The sequence below is a fragment of the Grammomys surdaster genome, unplaced genomic scaffold (assembly GCF_004785775.1).
Source record: "Grammomys surdaster isolate TR1022 unplaced genomic scaffold, NIH_TR_1.0 169, whole genome shotgun sequence".
Taxonomy (NCBI): domain Eukaryota; kingdom Metazoa; phylum Chordata; class Mammalia; order Rodentia; family Muridae; genus Grammomys; species Grammomys surdaster.
Genome location: NW_021604617.1, coordinates 653,331 through 672,974, shown reverse-complemented (window position 1 = coordinate 672,974; position 19,644 = coordinate 653,331). Strand labels below are relative to the sequence as shown.

At 36.0% G+C, this 19,644-nt stretch overlaps 1 protein-coding gene across 2 annotated transcripts in view; it reads right to left on the bottom strand.

Moving 5' to 3' along the window:
* The window catches only part of LOC114620580 (vomeronasal type-2 receptor 116-like), a 41,104-nt gene that overhangs the window by 8,196 nt on the left and 13,264 nt on the right, over positions 1 to 19,644 (bottom strand). Inside the window, exons 2-5 of one of the 2 annotated variants that reach the window (XM_028766697.1) lie at positions 18,719 to 19,016; positions 17,528 to 18,334; positions 12,765 to 12,992; positions 12,339 to 12,462 (exon numbers count right to left, since the gene is read on the bottom strand). In XM_028766697.1, the coding sequence (XP_028622530.1) occupies positions 12,339 to 12,462; positions 12,765 to 12,992; positions 17,528 to 18,334; positions 18,719 to 19,016 (1,457 nt within the window). The remainder of the gene's footprint in view (positions 1 to 12,338; positions 12,463 to 12,764; positions 12,993 to 17,527; positions 18,335 to 18,718; positions 19,017 to 19,644) is intronic. The other variant, XM_028766698.1, reaches the window with a different exon arrangement.

Sequence of the window (19,644 nt, the reverse complement as noted above, 5' to 3'; positions counted from 1 at the left end):
CTTAAAAGGGGAACAAAATAATCATGGTAAGTAGAGGGAGGGAGAGAACTCGGAGGGAGAGAAAAGTGGAAAGGGAAAATAGGGGGGCAGAATCATGTATGGAAACAGATAGGAGAGAAGTCCAGAGCATCAGGAAAATAAATAGAAATATGTAGCAATGGGTACTAGGGAACTGGGGAGAGTCTCTAGAAAGTCCCAGACACCAGGGAAGTGAGAGGATCCCAGGACCCAACAGTGATGGCATAGGCTGAAATACCCAACAAAGGAGAGTTAGAACTTGTAGAGATCACCACCAGTAGATAGCCACGGGTCCACTTGAGGGATGGGACCACCCACCCATCTCTACATTTTTAGCCCGGAACTGTTCCAGTCTAAAGTAAACAGTAGGGCAAAAAAAAAAAATGGAGCAGAAACTGAAGAAAAGGCCATCCAGAGACTGCCCCTCCTAGGGATCCATTCCATTAGCAGACCAACTCCAAACTCCCACATTGTAGTTGACGCCAAGATGTGCATGCTGACGGGAACCTGGTATTTATAGCTGTAACTGGAGAGGCTCTGGAAGCAAGTGGCTAGTACAGATACAGATACTCATAGGCGAACATCTGACAGAGCCCGTGGACCCCAATGGAAGAATTATGGGAAGGAACAAAGGAGCTGACGGTGATTGCAACCCCACAGGAAAAAAAAAAAACAACAATATCATGTAACAGGACTCACCAGAGCTCCTAGGGACTAAATCACAAACCCAAGTGTATACATGTAGGGATCCTGGCTCCAGTTACATATGTAGCAGAGAATTGCCTTAACTGGCATCAATGGGAGGGGAAGCCCTTGGCTCTATGGAGGCTTGATGTTCCAGCATAGGGGGATGCTAGAGCAGGGAGGCAGGAGTGGGTGAGTTGGTGGAGGACCACCCTCATAGAGGCAAATGGGAGGCAAGATGTGATGGGGAGTTGGAGGAGAGGAGAGCAGGAAGGGGGAAACATTTTAAATGTAGATGAATAAAAGAACCCAAAGAAGAACTGTAATCTATTTTTCAATATTTTGTTTACCTATTTGTTTATATATCCATATATATACATATGTGTATATATATGGATATTAATATTCATTTTGGTTATCTTTTTAAAAACGAGATTTATTTACTTTTATTTTATGTGAATACATGCATTGAAGTTTTGGCTGCGTCCATGGCTAAAGGTGCCAGATCCCCTAGAATCTGAGCTCCGGACAGTTGTGAGCTGCCATATGGGTGCTTGGAATTGAACCCAGGCCTTTTGGAAGAGAAGCTAGTGCTCTTAACTGCTGAACTGCTGAATCATCTCCCCAGACCCTCTACTTTGTTTTTGCAAGACATAATTTCTTTGAGGGGTTATGGCTCTTCTGAATCTCATTCTGTATACAAGACTAGTCTTATAGTCTGATATCTGCCTTTAGTTTTCTTCTTATAGCTGGTATTAAGGTCACATACCACAGTCACCAGGATGTTTATTTGTTTTTCTTTTAAATATTTATTTTCTGTAGTTCTTTATATAATTTAGATATTAGCCTTCTATCAAGCATGAAATTAATAAAAATGTTTTTCATCCTATTCCATAGATGCCTCATTATCTGACTTATGATGCACTGTCCCATACAGAACTGATTATTTTTTTATAATTCCATATACAAATTGTTGGTCATAGTGCTTATGCTATTTGTGTGTTGTTCAGAATGTTGTCTACTGTGTCAATATGTTCATTGATGCTACTCACTTTCTCTTGTGTCAGGTTCAGTTTGTCTGCTTTTTTGTTGAGGTCTTTGATCCTCTTGGACTTGAATTTTGTCCATGGTGATATATGTGGATCTATTTGTACTCTTCTATATGTAGACATACAATTTCATAAGCAACATTTGTTGATAGATGACATCATTTTTCTGTTGTGTATTTTTGTCTTCTTATCAGGTGCTCATACAGGTGTAAATTTATATCTGGGTATTCAATTCGATTTTATCTATCAACATGTCTATCTTTATGCTAATACCATGCAGTTCTTATTATTGTAACTATTTAGTGCAGCTTCAAATATGTGATGGTGATACCTCTAGACTTTCTTTGATTGTTTGGGATTGTTTTCAGTTATTATGGTTTTTAAATTTTTTCCCTAATAAAGTGGGAATTGTCCTTTCAATGTCTTCAAATAACTTGATTGGAATTTTGAGAGGGATTGCATTGAATTGTAGGTTGCTTTTGGTAGGATGGCCATTATAATTAAGAATTTTCCATCTTCTGATATTTTCCTCAATTTCTTTCTTAAAAAACTTGAAGTTTTTTATCACTCAAGTATTTCACTTGTTTGATACAGGTTACCTCAAAGTATTTTACGCTATTATAAAGTATGCTTCACTGATATTTTATTAATTTCCTCAGTCACTTTACATCACAATCACAACCTCCCTCTGTCCTCTTCTCTCAATCTTATCCTTACAAAACTGTCCACCAATCAACCCCTTGCCTTAACCTCAGAAAAGCAGAAGATCCTCTTGCGATGACCCTGCTTTGGGATATCCAGTCCAAGAAGGACTAAGCACACCCTTTCCCATGGAAGCCCAATCAGGCAATCTAGTTAGGGGAAGGGAATCCAATGGCAGGCAACAAAATATGAGACAGTCCCAGCTCTAATTGTTAGCTCTAAATGTTAGGGAACCCTCATGAAGAGAAAGCTGCACATCTGCTACAAATGTGTAGGGGGGCTAGTTTGAGCCTCTGCATGCTCTTTGATTGGTGGTTCAGCTCAATAAGCCACCATAGGCCTAGGTTAGTTGATTCTGTAGGCCTTCTAGTGTCTTGACAACTCTAGATTACTCAATCCTATCGCCCACTCTTCCACAAGACTCTGTGTGATATGATAGATATTTGGCTCTGGGTCTCTACATCTGCCTGTATCAACTGCAGGATGGAGGCTATCAGTAGACAGTTATGCTTGGTTCCTGTCTGCAAGCATAGCATATTATCACTAATAGTGGCAAGGTTTGGCTCTCTCTCAAAGGATAGGTCTTAAATTGGACCACTCATTGGTTGGCTGTTTCCTAAATTTCTGCTCCATCTTTATCCCTTGCATGTTTGTAGTCAGGAACGTTTTTGAGTTGAATGTTTTATGAGTGGGTTGATGTCTCTCTCACTCCACTGAAAGTCTTGCCTGGTTACAAGAAGCTACTGTGAAGGGTATTTCCATTATTTCTTTCTCAGTCTAATTGTTATTTGTAAATAGAAAGGCCCCTGATATTTTTTACTCAATCTTGTATCTAGCCAGTTTGGTGAAAGTGTTTATTAGATGTATGGTTTTCTAGTGAAACTTTTAAGGTTAGTTAACTTTAATATCATGACATCTGCCAATAATGATACTTTGACTTCTTCTATTACAATTTGAAGGTGATGCACTTGATCTCCTTCAGTTGTCTTATATCTTTAACTAAATGTTCAATTGATGCATTGAATAGATATGAAAAGAGTGCCAAAGCTTGTCTTGTTTCTGGTTTTCATGGAATTACTTTGAATTTCTGTGCATTTAATTGGATTTTGGATATAGGCTTGCATTAAATTACATTATTATGTTTATATATATTAGTCATGTTCTAAATTTCTATAGTGATTTTAACCTGAAGGAACCTCAAAGGGCTTTTGGTATCAAATAAAATGATCATACAATTTTTTTCTTTCATTTTATTTATATGGTGGTTTGTATTTACTGATTTTGCCACCACTGCACTTCTAAGACAAAGCCTGCTTTGGAATATCTTTTTGACGAGTTCTTGGATTCAATTTGAATGTATTCTGCTGAATATTTATGCATCTATTTTCAAAAGTGAAATTTGGCTGTAATTCTCTTTCTTTGTTGAATCTTATATTGATTGGTAACCAAGACAACTCTGAACATGTAAAATGAATTAATGCAGTGCATTTTGTTTCTACTTTATGGAATAATTTGGGGTTATTGGCATTAATGCTTCTTTGAAATTTAGTAGAAACTTTCTTTAAAACTGACAAACATTTGGCTTCTTAATTTGGATGGGAGAGAGATTTTACTGATGACCTCTATTTTACTAGAGATCATAGATCTACTTAATACTATCTGACCTTTGATTTAACACTGATAACTGGTAGCTATTGAGAAATTATCCTGTGTGTGTGTATCTTACAGTTTGTTGGAGTACAGGTTTTTAACATACGGCTTTATTATTCATTAGATCTCCCTGGTGTCTTTTCTTATATCCCTGTTTTCATATTTTATTTGGCTAACGTAGATATTCTCCCTTCATTTTTTAGTAGATTTGATGAGCATTTGTTTATATTTATGATTTTCTTAAAGAATCAACTCTAGGTTTTATTAATCGATTGCAATGTTCTCTTTGTTTTTAATTTCATTGTTTTGAGATCTTACTTTTATATGTCTTTCATTAAACTCCTGTGTATGTTTGACTCTTTATTGTTATAGAGTTTTCAGGTATGCTGTTAAGTTGATAGTATGAGAGCTTTCTATTATTTTCATATTTAGGCACTTAGTGTTATTTACTTTCCTCTTATCATTGTTTTTATTGTGTGCCATAGATTTGAGTATATTGTGTATTCATTTTCATTAATCTTCTAGAAAGTCTTTATTTTTCATTTATGTCTTAAACCCCTTTTTTCATTCAGTAGTGATCCATTCAATTTCAACGAGTTTGAAATCTTTCTGTTGTTTTTGATACCTAGCTTTAAGCCATGGTGGTCTGATAGAAAGGATTTTGTTACTTATATTTGTTTTTAGGTGTTAAAACTAGCTCTTTATCATACTTGTGTGATTAATTTTGGAGAAAGATTTATGCAGTGCTAAGAAGGTATATTATTTTTGTGTTTGGGTATAATGTTCTATCAATATGTTTGGTTCATTAGGGTTTATAATATCAATTGCCTCCGGCATTTCTCTATTTACATTTTGTCTGTATATCTGTACCTTGGTGGGAGTGGAGCATTTAAGTTTTTCATAATCAGTGTGTGAGGGTCAATGTATAATTTAAGCTGTAGTGCTGTTTCTTTACAAAAGTAGGTCCCTTTTTGTTTGCTGCATAACTGTTAAGAACTGAAATGTGATCTTGGTGGATTTTTCTTTTAATGGATATTCAGCATTCTTTCCCATATATACTGATTAATTTTGGTTTGATGTCATTTTTTATATATTAAATTGGTTCCACTGGTTTGCTTTCTAGGTCTACTTGCTTAGAATATTTTTCCCAACTCTTTACAATACATTAATGTATATCCTTGACTTTAATGCTTCTTTTTTCTATGAAGCAGTAGAATGAATTATGGTTGTGTATCCATTATGAAACTCTGAGTATTTTACTGGAAAATTGGGACCATAGATATTGCAAAATTCCACAAATAATTGTCAATTCATGTTATAATTTGTTACTATTTTTGGTGAGGGTGATGTTTCATTTGTTAATGAGTGTGTGTGTGTGTCTGTGTGTGTTTGTGTGTCTTTCTATTATTTTTCATCTTAGTGATGTAAGACAATGTATTTATTGTGTCGTCATGTAAATGCCTAACCTCCTCAGTTTGTCTTTTCCCTTCTATAACCTTCTGTGGGACTGAATTTTTGATAGTTTTTGTTGAGTTTTGACTTTAGCATGAAATATCCCATCTTCTCAATTTATAGTGTTTTAAAACTTTAAAATTTAAATTTATGTTTGATCTTCTCATCTATGCTGTCTTAGACACTGCAGCACATCTGTCCAAACCATTTTGGCATTTAGAATTTTGAGTAACTCAGGTGTAATTTTTATAGGTCTAACTTTATATATTACTTGTTATTTTGCTTTTGTAGCCTTTAATAATTTTAATAGTTTTGTTTGTATTTTTACTGTTTTGATTAATATGTAGTTGGAGGACATTCTTTTCAAACCCAATTTATTTGTTGTTCTTTACATGTCTTGTACATTTATAGACATCTCCTCACTAAAGCAATGATACAATTCTTCTTTATTTATTTATTGAATATTTTATTTATTTACATTTCAGATGCCTTCCACTTCCTCCATTTCCCCTCTCTAGAACCCCCATCACATCCCCCCCTCCATTTTACTTTTATAACATTTTAATTACATGCAAGTATTAAAGGTCAGTCCTAGGTTAAGGAACTATCAATACAATAGATGCAAATAGTCAAGGAACAAGCATGACATTAGTACAAATAGTTGAAGATCAAGCAAGGCAATAAAAAAAATTCTGTGAACAATACCATGATAACTGTTTCTAAGGGCTTATCAAGTTGACCAAAATATTTGAGCCAACTTCCCTTTCCTAGCTCAAAGTCCTTTTCATGTCTGAAGCTGACTTCTTTGTTCTAGCCTAAAATTTAGATTCCTGTCTGAGAGTACTTCTTTGTTCTAGCCTACTGTTTACATTCCTGCCTGAATTTACTACTTTGTTCTAGCCTAAGATTTAGATTCCTGCCTGAAATTACTTCTTTGTTCTAGACTAATGTCAGATTCCTTTCTGAAGCCCACTTCCTTGTCCTTGGCAAAATGTCATATTCCTGACAATCACCCCATTTCCTTGTCCTTGGCCCATTTCAGATTCTTGCCAAGCAGCCCCAAAAGCTCTCTGTCTCTCCCCCTTTTTTTTACTTCATAAACAAGACTGAGCCTGTCTTAAGTCTTTCTGACAAGAATATGCGTTATCAAAAGCAATGCACTTCTGTCTTAGGTTGCTAAGGCTTTGTACAGAATCTTACTTGTCCTTGACTTGCCAGCCTGTTAATTTAATAACTCTGTCTGGGGGTCCATTTTCAGGTTCAAGCCTTGTACTTTGGCTTCCAACATGTTGATGTTGTTAAAGACGAGATTTAACACAATAGGCAGGAATAAAAGTATTCCCAGGACAAAAAAGGGTAACCTGATCAAGCTATATATGCCATTCTTGAAGCTTGACCAAAATAGAAATACTGACCTCATGCCATGGGTAATTTTATCAGCAGTATCTGCCATATCAAAGCTCAGCAGAGCAACATTCTTTAAATTCATAAGCTCAGTATGCAAAGTTAAAATATCCTGAGAGGTGTTAGAATTATGCCAAATATACTGCAAGTGTCTTTAAACTTTTTCCTAATTATAATGACTGTCACTGTAAATTTTAGAACTAACATGAATCCAGTGGTATTTGGCATGACACTGGAGATAGATCCTTACTCTTACTCTGAACCTCCTTCCAGTAATTTGAATAAGATAAAGAGCATCAATCCATTGTTCCAAAAGCCTAGCTAAATCCTCTTGTATATTCAACATATTAGTAACAATTTTTGCTAAATGATTAGCAAAGGTAACTGTCTAACTTCTTGTGTCACAGCAATTGTAGAAGCAGTGATGCTAGCAATTAGTGTAATTAAAGCTGTTATACCAGCAATACTCAAGCTCACTACCCTCTTGCTTCTACTTAAAACCTGACTCACTTCTTTCAGTACTTACAAGCTTTTTTCACAATACCAGAGTTCTGTGATATGCAGGGCAATAAAACAATAGCTGGTTGATAGAGAGCCTTAGTCCCTTGAGGGCTGGATGGCCCAGTGAGGGGGGAATTCAGTGGAGGGGAGGTGTGAGTGTGTGGATAGGTGGGGGCACACCCTCATGAAAATAGGAGGAGGGATGATGGGTTTCTGGGGGAGGAATGGGGAAGGTGATAATATCTCAAATGTAGATGAATAAAGTATCCAATAATAAAAAATCAAAACAAAAATGAAAAACAAACAAACAAACAAAAAAACAGATAATGGTCGAGCATTTGAGACAATTTTGCAGCAATTTAATATTACCCATATTACTGTGGTTCCTTATAATTGTCAAGGACAAGAGACTGTGGAAGGAGCCCATGGAACTTTAAAACAATATCTTCATAAAATAAAAAAGGGGGAGGTATAGCCCCATATACCACACATTTATTTAAATCATGTTCTTTTTATTTTAATTTTTTTTAAATTGGGTGCCAAGGAATTTACTGCTGAGTGTCTATGACACTCTAAAACTAGGCATACTTATGTATAGGTGAAAGGGAAGGATCCACTTACTGGCATATGGCATGATCCCAATCAGGTGTTTAATATGGGGAAGAAGGCATGTTTGTGTATTTTTCTTCAGGATGTTGAAGGAGTATGGTGGCAGCCAGAGTGACAGGTGAGACAATTAATGGTGCTGGCCTGTAAGCTTGCTGAGTGCCCTGACAATGGTGACTGGGAAGCTGTATTGGGCATATGTTCCTGACCCACTTATGTTTACCTATACCCCTGATGGAATAAGCTACCTTGGCTCAAGTTTTAGACCTTGTGGAACAGAGAATCAAAAAGAGAAGTTATAATGACTCTTATTTTTTCTTTAATGTGACCAGTTATTCAGATTCAATCATGTACTGGTCTAGAAATCAAGCCAGTATTTGAAATAACAGTCTTCATTTGGAAGTCTGGTTCTAGACATTTTCAGAGCTATATTTGAAAGTTAGCTGCAGTTGTCTATGATGTTATGTTAACAAGAGATAAAGTTGGAGTAGTATCTGGATTTCAAACAAGTGTTAATACATGTGTTAAGGATTTTTTAATTGTCAAGTTAAAATTAGTTTTGTTTCTTCTACAGTATTTAATGTAAGTTGCATTGGTTGTACAGTTTCTAATAGTGTTAGTGTGTTGAAATTTGGCATGTCAGTTATGGAGGTCTATTAACCTGCTTTTGTTTTATTTCTTCTTTATTTTTAAATATTTTCTGAGCCTTTGAACTGGAATATTTCTTTTTCCTCTTCACCTATAATTCTTATGTTTGGTCTCTTCATAGCGTCCCACATTTCCTGGATGTTTTTTGTCAGGAATTTTCATAGATTTAGCATTTTATTTGACTGATGTAACCATTTCTTCTGTCATATGCCTCTTCCATGTGTTGAGCGTTTTTTGTTTTGTTTTTGTTTTTGTTTCTGTTTTATTCTTGTCTTTACTGTTCATTGTAATGATAATTGCTTGCTTCCATGATTCAGAGTCTGCACATAGCCCAAGGGACCCTATACCAGGTTAATTATGATTGACAAATAAATATGCCTGCAGCCAACAACTGGAAGGGGAGACATAGGCCAGGTTTAGGTTTCCAAGACTAGTGATGAAGAGAAAGAAGGAGGGAAAAAAGAAGCTTCTATGGAAGAGAAAGAAATGCAGGAGAGAAGAAGAATGGTTAATATTGGATGGGGACAAGAGAACATGGCCCAATGGGCTGCCAAATTAGGGTTAAGAGTAGCCCAGATGAGACACAGTAAGTAGTAACTTGGGTTATGGATAGGTGGTAGATTCTAATAGCATGGCAGGTAGGAAGCTGCTCAGCTATTGTGCTGTATAAGTCATATTAAAATATAAAGGTGTATGTGTTCATTTATTCAAGAACATGAATGCTCAAAGGCGTGTCACAACCCCACACTGGGTTGTATTAAATATTCTTTAACTACATCCATCTATTCTATTCCATTGGTAAGAGACTGTACAATTCCTGTTAAAATTCCCAATTTTTTTGGCCGAGAATTTCTTCAGTTTGTCTTGTTATCATTGCTTCTATTTCCATTTTTATGGTTTGAAATCTTTTGTTTCCTTCAACCTAGATGAGTTTTTTTTTTAAATCAGTTTCCTTTAATTAGTTGTTAGTGTTTTCCTGGCTTTCTTTGAGTAATTTATTCAACTCCCTTTAAGTACAGCTACCATCTACATACAGTTGTTTACAAGGTCATATTCTTGTTCTTCAGATATACTTAAATAATCAGGTCTTGTTGTGTTTAGATAACTGGGCTCTGATAGAGAAGTATTACCCTAGTTATTATCATGTTTTTACACTGCCATCTAGGCATCTGGGTTTGGTATGATCATATGTCTAGGCACTGATTTTTGGGTTTGTTTTGGTTGGATGCCTGTTTTGTTTCTTGGATTCTGTTTCCTCTAAATTTTTCAAAGAATGTGCTACCTTCTTTTCTGGTTTGCTTGGCTGGTTATGTTTACGGGGAATGATTGCTTGTGGTGGAGGCTGGGGTAGGGGAGGCCAGGAAAAAGTGGTTTGATGGATCCAAAGAATGTTTGGACAGTGGAGAGGTAAGCATTTTGTTGCAACACTAAGGGTATCCATGAGATTTGAGTCTCAGTTATTAGAATCCATGCTCAACTTATTTGGTCTCCTGTCAGGCATGGGCTGTGGTTAAGCAGTGTTCTTTATTGAATTTTTGTTGTCTTTAGATGTTTTTGAGCAATTATAATTCTTTGTCTCCATTGAGTCCTTCCATTACTCATATCTTCTCTTTATAAAGTGTTTCATATCCTGTTCCTCCTCCTCCTCCTCCTCCTCCTCCTCCTCCTTCTCCTCCTCCTCCTCCTTCTCCTCCTCCTCCTCCTTCTCCTCTTTCTTTTCCTCCTCCTCCTTTTCCTCCTTCTTCTTCTCCTTCTTCTTTTTCTTCTTCAGTATTTTTCTCTAAGTATATGAGCATGTGAAATTACAGGTTTAAAGTGTAATATATATTCTAGTTTTGATGTTGTATACTCGGCATTTCATTTTATTTATCATATAATTCTCAAATAAAAGTGAATTATATACTTACAATCCTCCACTAAATATCATAACTAATTTGCTAGTTTGGATTATGTATTTATGTGATATTTAAAGGTAATAATTATAATTTTGTAGCATTCTTCCAACATATAACTACGTTTAACTATATTTGTTAGCAATAATGACTGTACTCAGGCCATAAAACCTTTCATATTGATAGGCTCCTTTTTTTTTTTCTTTTTTTTTTTTTTTTTTGGTTTTTCGAGACAGGGTTTCTCTGTGTAGTCCTGGCTGCCCTGGAACTCACTCTGTAGACCAGGCTGGCCTCGAACTCAGAAATCCGCCTGCCTTTGCCTCCCAAGTGCTGGGATTAAAGGCGTGCGCCACCACAGCCCAGCGATAGGCTCCTTTTCTACATCATATTTAATCTACCTACATCTTTCTTAACCCCATATTGAAAATGTTGTGGAAACTTCTACAGATATGAAGTACAACAAACACATAAAGTCATGATGTCAGGTTCAAATCCCCATGCCTCAGAGTACTTCAGATAAAAGAAAAGATTTACCCAGTTTGCCATTTTTCACATATTAGTTGCAGCCTACTAAGACTATATTATGTACACATTTCTATATAAAATCCTTCCTAAAGCACCTGTGGACTAGTGTTCAATAGAAAATACAACCTGTTCTTTGATAGTATGCTGTGATGGGATATAGTTGGAAGTACAATGTGCATGTTTCTTAAGTTGAAAGTAGCATCTCTGAGAATGTTCTGCCCATAAGTATTCTTGGAAGAAATTAAGACATAGGAGAGATTCAACAACCAATCTCAACTGCATGCATCATGCAAAGAGAATATTAAACATAGATATTCATGCTAGGATGAGTAAAATTCCCCAAGGAATACAACACATTAAGGCATATCTCTTCAAATAGAGAATAGTCCATGCAGTACCTTTATGATGACTGAAAATACTTGGTTTAGAGAATAGGGGAGGGCCAGTAAGGCAGCTTAGTTAAGAAATTGTTTATAATAAAAGCTTGAAGACAATAGTTCCCACTACCAGTATTCCAATAGAAAACAAGCAGTCATAGCATATATCTTTACTCTCAATAGTGGTATAGCAGAAAGTGTCAAATTCATCTGCCTTGAACACCATTTGTATCCAGTCATTTTTTTGGTTGCAACAACTGAGATTGCTGCTCCCTTTCTTAGAAGACATCAGAATTCATATTGTGTGGTCTTGCCATATGAAATAAGTGGTACTCTTTCACTTAGAATGCCCTTGCCCTCCTAGTCACCCAAGTTCTTGAACCAAGTAATTATATATCCTCTGCCTCCTGAGTATGAGACCAACCATTATTGGACTACCCAAATCTTAGCAAATAATAGCGTAAAAATTCCCTTCTACATTTTACTCTTTCCAATAGTTCTGTTCCTTTTGGGGATTCTGAAAACACAGAAATAAGTAAGAAAGACAGGGAGTGTCAAATATTACTCCCATACTCGTGAACATATACACAGTTGCACATTCAATCGCAACAACACACATTCATCCCAAGACATATGTATTCCACATACATGAAGGACACCACACAATATACTTGTAAAATAGTACTGATTATATAAAATAATATATTATTTTGAGAAGCATAGGCATTTTATCTCTACATTTACCTTCCAGTTTCTTTCAAGGTCTTGTGGAGGGAGTGAAGGAGAGAGACAAAGATTCTGTAGACTTTTCCCCTACAGTTTGCAATTACCTGTGGCATTTGAAATCTCGTTTTCAGGGCAAGGAGAACAATCAAAACAGCAGGATGGTTTTTCTTCTGGGTAAGATTTCTTAAATCCAGGAGCACAGTTCACACTGCATACAGAAGGGGGTATCTGTGGAGCAAGATATGCATTGTTATCAGATAGTACCTACTAGCTTTTTAACCATACTATTTAGCACATATTGTATAACTGGCAGAATATTTTGAAACAAATTTGATGGGCAAATTGAATGTAGTGAAAGGACTTATCATATACATACAATTCTATAGAAAGAAGACAACAAAATGTCATTCTTTCAAAATATTCAAAAATTCAAAAGAGAATCTTATAATCACTTTGAGAAAGAAACAGTGTGTCACAATATTTCGGTGGTTTGTGTCTACTTGTAAAAAATTAAGTTAGGCTAAACTCACCTGGCTATATCCTGAGACCCATTGTATCATGTCCTCATATAAGTACAATTTTTGATCATGTAGTAAATATGAATAAAACTGTCCTATTTTCACCTTCATTTCAAGCCCTTGTGGAAAATTCCAAATCATATGGAACTCATACTCTGCATCTGTTTTTGTTTTCTGATTAATTATCACTATGTCTCCAATAGGGTTAAAAAATTTCATGTTTTTCAAGAATGCATGGACCTAAAGAGATGAAGCGTTAGTAAAAATGAATATAAATTTACTAAATCAGAAAATGTATTACGGGGAGAGCCTTTTAGTTTTGGCATGTCTCTCAAAATCTAACTTTATTGGAGTTTCCTGTCAAGTAAATGAAATAATATAAGCAATTTTTAAAATGCCATTATGATTTTATGATTTTAGGTTTTCCATGAAAACACAAAGACATGAGAAAACAAATACTCAGCAAGCTATTGGGAAGATAAGTGCTGAGAAAATAATAATCTAAACACCCATTTTCTCTGTGGGTATTTTCCTTACATTGATGATTAGTATTCCTCAGTACCAGAAAAAAAAATCAGAATTACTCGAATCCGTGTAAATAAAACTGTCATATTAAACCCACATATTTTCTCACTTAATGTTAAAGTTTTTTTTTCTAGGTTTTAGTTAATCATCATGATTGAGGCAACTCAGAACTAAAAGAAATATTGCATGTGTTCTCTTACATGTGTATGTGGCTTTCAAGCTTTAGAAATGTGTGAATCATTCTTAATAACTGGATAATTTGGTAGCTAGTAAGGGACTGTAGATGTTTGTTGCAATCTTTCAAGGCAGGGAATCTAGAATATAATAGTATAAATAAAAAATGAATGGGTGTGACTATGAAACGTGGTGTGGATCCCAGTTGAGCTAAGGCTAAAAGCCCCAGAGACCCTCAAGGGATGGTAGGAGATTTACCTGTTCCCGGGCACCGGCCCCTGTCACTAGCCACAGGCCCCCATAGATTTGTGGCCATCAGTCATGTAAAGGAAATGCACCAAGCCCCTCCACATGTAGAGGACATGACCCGTGGTCATGAAGGCTCAAGACAGATCTCTACTTTATTGAGGTATCTAAAGGCCTGGGGGGATTAGCCAATAAGCTTTCCTTTCCAGGCACACCTCCCTGCGAAAGATATTTAATCTCAGACCCACTGTGAGAAGTAGGTATGGTTTTACACATCCACTTTCTGCCATGAAAATAAATGCCTTAAAACCATGGACTGTCTCTTTTCATCGAGATCCATCATGAGGAGCCATAGAGAAAGCCTTCACCTACAGAGCCTCTATTTAGTCTCCCATAGAAGGCCTCTCTGCGCTCCCAACTACAACCACCAAGCCAAGCCCAAGCCTGTCACCATCAAGCCAAAGACTCTCCCCATGGGACCAGCCAGAGCTTCCCCACATTTTACCAGCTAGGAAAGGAAAAATTAACTTTCTCAAGTGTTACTCAGCATATTAGCCACAATCCAGAAAAGAAACTGGCCAACAGAAAACAGACTCCATGGTATTTGTCTGATTTTTAATTTATTTTGTTCATTTTACCATGAATTGTTAAACGTTTGTTTTGATTTTCTTTTATTTTTCATATACAGTAATATACACACACAGAAACAGAGTGACAAAAAGAGACAAAGAGTGAAATATAAAGCAACAGCAATGCAGAGAAGGATGAACATATGTAGAGAGACAAAGAGAGGACATGTAGGATGATAGGTGAGGAACTAGGAGGAGCTGTGAGAGGAAAATGTAAGATCAATTATATCTAAAACCTTTTTTAAATGCTGATACTAGTTTATTTATTTTTATTTTTTGAACATTGGTGTTGTGCCAGTATGTATGTGGGATGGTGCCAGATCCCATGAAACTGGTGTTACATACAGCTATGTGCTACAATATGTGTGCTAGAAATTGAACTAGGGTCCTCTGGAAAAACAGCTAGTGTTCTCAAATGTGGAGTCATCTCTCCAGTCCCCTGAAAACTTTTTAAATGATAAAACTACTTTTGTAAAAAAATGTTTCTTAAACATTAAACCTGCAATTCACAACATTCACAAAATCATTGACTTCATCAAAAGTAGTGTCCAATATTTCATGTTATTTTGCTCAAGGTTTAATATTCTAATATTTTACTTGTTATAAAATAAAAAAGAGAGAAGACTCTTAATTAATGGAATGAATCCCAGCAATCTAAGTTTCAGTATGCCTTATTTCTTTAAGAATATTGTTTTTTCCCAATTCTATGTAGGATTAAAGCTTCTACACTTTAGTCTTCCTTCTTCTTAAGCTCCAAATGTTTTGCCAGTTGTATCATTGATATTCTGAGCTTTTGTCCTTGTATCCACTTATTAGTGAATACATACCATGGTGAACTTTTGTGACTTGGTCACCTCACTTAGGATGTTATATTCTAGTTGCATCCATTTACCTGCAAATTTGATGAAGTCATTGTTTTTAATGCCTGAGTAGTTCTCCATTGTGTAATGTACCACATTTTCAATATCCATTCCTCTATTGATGGACATCTGGATTTTTCCAGTTTCTGGCTCTTATAAATAAGGCTACTATGAACATAGTGGAGCATGTGTCCTTGTTATATATTGGAGCATATTTTGAGTATATGTCCAGTAGTGGTATAGCTAAATCTTCATGTAGAAATATTTCCCATTTTCTGAGGAACCACCAGATTGATTTCCAAAGTGGTTTGACCAGCTTGCAGTCCCACCAGCAATAGAGGTGTGTTCCTTTTTCTCCACACCATCACCAGCATCTGCTGTCATCTGAGTTTTTGTTCTTAGCCATTCTGTCTGGTGTGAGGTAGAATTTCAGGGTCGTTTTGATTTGTATGTCCCTGATGACTAAGGATATTGAACATTTCTTTCAGTGCTTCTGAGCCATTCAAGATTCTTCTGTTGAGAATTCTTTGTTTAACTGTGTATCCCATTTTTAATAGGGTTATTTGGTTCTCTAGAGTCTACCTTCTTGTGTTCTTTGAATATTTTGGATATTAGCCCTCTATCAGATGTAGGGTTGGGAAAGATCTTTTCTCAATCTGTTGGTTGCCATTTTGTCCTATTTACGATGTTCTTTGACTTACAGAAGCTTTGCAATTTTCTGAGGTCCCATTTGTTGATTGTTGATCTTAGAGCATGAATCACTGACGTTCTGTTCAGGAAAATTGCCCTTGTTCTGATATGTTCAAAGTTCTTTCCCATTCTCTCTTCTACTGGATTCAGCATATCTGGTTTTATGTGGAGGCCCTTGACCCACTTGGACTTGAGCTTTGTATAAGATGATAAGCATAGATCAATTTGCATTCTTTCACATGCTGAATTGATGTGGAATTTTTATGGAGATTGCATTGAATCTGTAATTTAATTTTGGTAAGATGGCTATTTTTCCTATGTGAATCCTGCCCATCCATGAGCATGAAAAATCTTTCCATCTTCTGTGGTCTTCAATTTCTTTCTTCAGAGACTGGGAAGGATCTGGCAGGAAGAGTGGAGGGGAAGGGAAAAAGGAGGGGGACAGGATCAGGTATTGGAAGGGACATCAGAGAAGTACAGAGGATGAGGCAATTGAATAGATACATATGGCAGTGCGAGTTTGGAAACTAGGGGAAGCCACTAGAAAGTACCATACTCAAGGAAGCAAGAGGGTCTCAGGAACCAACAGAGATGACTTCAATGGAAATACCCAACAAAGGGGACATACATCCTATAGAGACCACCTCCAGCAAATAAGCATTCCCTAAATTGAAGGAGAGGACCACCCACTCATCTCAAAACTTTTAATCCAGAAATGTTCCTGTCCAAAAGAAAGACAAGAGTCAGAAAATGAAACAGAGACGGAAGGCCATCCAGAGACTGGCCCACCTAGGAACTCATCCCATCTACAGACCTAACCCATACACTATTGCTAGTACCAAAAAAGTACTTACTGACAGGAACCTCTTATGTCTATTCCCTGACAGGTTCTACTAGCACCTGAGCCATAAAGATGCAGATACAGCCAACCATTGGACTGAGCTTGGAGACGCTAGTGGAAGAGCTATGGGAAGGACTGAAGGAGCTGAAGGGGATTGCAACCCCTTAGAAGGAAAAATATCAATTAATTGAAACCCCATGAGCTCCCAGGAACTAAACCACTAACCAAAGGGTATAGATGGAGGAAGTCATGGCTCCAGATACACATGTAGCAGAGGATGGCCTTAGCTGACATTAATGAGAGAAGAGGCCCTTGGTCCTGTTGAGGCTTGATCCTCCAGCATAGGGGCATGCTAGGGCAGTGAGGCAAAAGTGCATGAGTGGGTAGAGTAATACCCTCATAAACACAAAGGGAAGGGGGAAGAGGGAGAATGGTATAGGGAAAGTTGTGGAGGGGTAACCAGGAAAGGGAATATCATTTGAAATGTAAACACATAAAATGATTAATAAAAAGAATATTGTTTATCTTATTGCACCATATATATTCAAACAACAAAAATAATCTCAATAAATTGTAATTATACATTTTTGAATACACACACACACATATACACACACACATATATATATATGTATATATAACAATAATAAAGAAGAAAAAGAGGCTATCAACTCAAGAAAATATTGGGTAGACACCTTAATATCTAGCAGAGGACAGAGTAGGAAAAAGTATAATTGTTTCAATTAAAAATGCTTTTAAAACATGGGTCATTTTGAAAGTATGAATAGCTGCTAATGAAAGAAACTTTACCTCCAAGCACTCCTGCATTAGTTGTCTCAAATTTTTCTGTTGCTGAAAATTTATTTTTTGAAGGAACATTTCATGGAAAGCATGGGCTACAGCATATACAGCATTGTATATATTGTAACACTCATCATTCATAGCCATGTCAAAACTGTGCCATGGTAACCATTCCCACAAGTTGCTGGATGTGCAATGATTTGCTGTTTTGCAGTTTGATTTTAATATTGTACAGTTAGAGTACATCCACCCTAGTCTATCAGAAGAAAAATAATGTGTGTCCTTAGAAAGATTCATTCTGTGAAAAAAATTATTTAAATTTGAAACATCTCCATGATATTGTGAAATAGTGAAAGTCCCATGGAATGAATTAGGGTTGAAGTCTCTCTCCCTTGTGATGACATCCCATCGTGAAGTGGTGAACCAGATTTTCTGTGTGCCTAAATATTCCCAGTGTTTAAAGCTCATTTCTAAAGCAGTATTCATTTCTCCATAAATTATCACAACATTTGATGATGATGTAATTATTTGGTTATAATGTATCTCAGTCCTTATTGTAAATAATTGCATGTTCTGTGGAATTACATTCACAAAGGCTAAACAGACTCCATTTCTTTGCATTTCTTCTCTTATATCTAAGAGAAATTGAATACCTTGGTCATCATCTTGGATGACTAGTCCTACCCATGTCCAGCTGAAATGTAACAGCAAGGATACTATGGCTTCAGACAGGAATCTGTCTTTGGGGGCGATCTGATGTAGATTAGGAAACCTATTCTGATCACTCAGGAGAGGGTGGAATGGTCCATAGGTAATCTAAAGGAAGAAGAACCAAAAAACAACATGAGGAAGAGGGTTGCTATCAAGGTCAGTCTAAGTTGTTAATTGTATTAAGGAACAGGTGGAAGTGGTGGGAAGAAATATATTGCAGTTCATGTCTAATGTAAAACTTAACTACCCACAATCTTCTAAAAATGTAGACTTCAATTTAAATCTTCTAGAAATTTTTATTTCCTATAAGTCTATCCTTTTTTTCTATTTTAAATAATTCTTGAAACTACATCAAGACTCTGATTATTACTCTTTTTGAAATATAGATCAAGGAGTATAAACCTACAGTACCCAATCTCTTTGATAATGACAGTTAACAGGCAGTATCCAAACTCTTCCACAAAAAAGCAACAAACAAATAAACAAAACATATCTTACCTGTGGAATGAATTTGAGCTGAAGAATTGTTGCCACTTGTGCAGATGATATCCACAGTGGACCTGTAAGTGCTACTTCACACATACCGATATCACAGATGTAGTTAGGAACAATATGATGATATTTTGTCATTATATTCATATTAGTGAATAATGACAAATAACCATTGCATTTGCGATTAATATATGCAATTTCCAGAGACACATTGGGTAAAAGGTAGGGGTTACTGTTTATCTCCTCCATAGCAAAATACAGTGTCAGAACATACTGGTATATTTTGGAAGGCAAACTGAAAATAGGAAATTATGAGAATTATAAATGTAGTACCAAACAGGCATTTTTTCTGAGCAAATTGATTAAATATTGTAAACTTAATATTAGTCCCCTTAAATTCCTATTTAAAAAAACTTTCCTGTTTTTGGAAGTCCAGTAAACTTGAGATCATTAGAGATACAAAAGAATCTTCAAATTCATAAAAATTCCTTAAATTAATTTTTTTCATAAAATACAGTTGATTTCATTCTTGTTCTATAGGGAACAAGCAAAAGATGTATATGCCATTCTAAGCCTGAAATGGGCCTCTTATGAGACAGTCTATCTACTCCTAACTTAATTTTAGAATTGTCATCATCAAGCAGTGTGATAAGGAAAACACTTTACTAACTATGGAGTTTATTAGATTTTCTCACAGCTCACTGCACCAAGACAGTGATGTAGATGGTAAGTATACAGTTTATATAAGTTTTCCACAGTTGGCCAGAAATATCTTTCCAACTCATTCTTATAGAAGGGAAATGTTACCATCCTACTTTCCCCCTCTTGTGTATTCATTCCATTATTCTAATCATTTTCTAGTTACAGCTATAAAATTTGGAATGATAAATATCTTAGCTAATAATACTCATCAAATTAGTTCA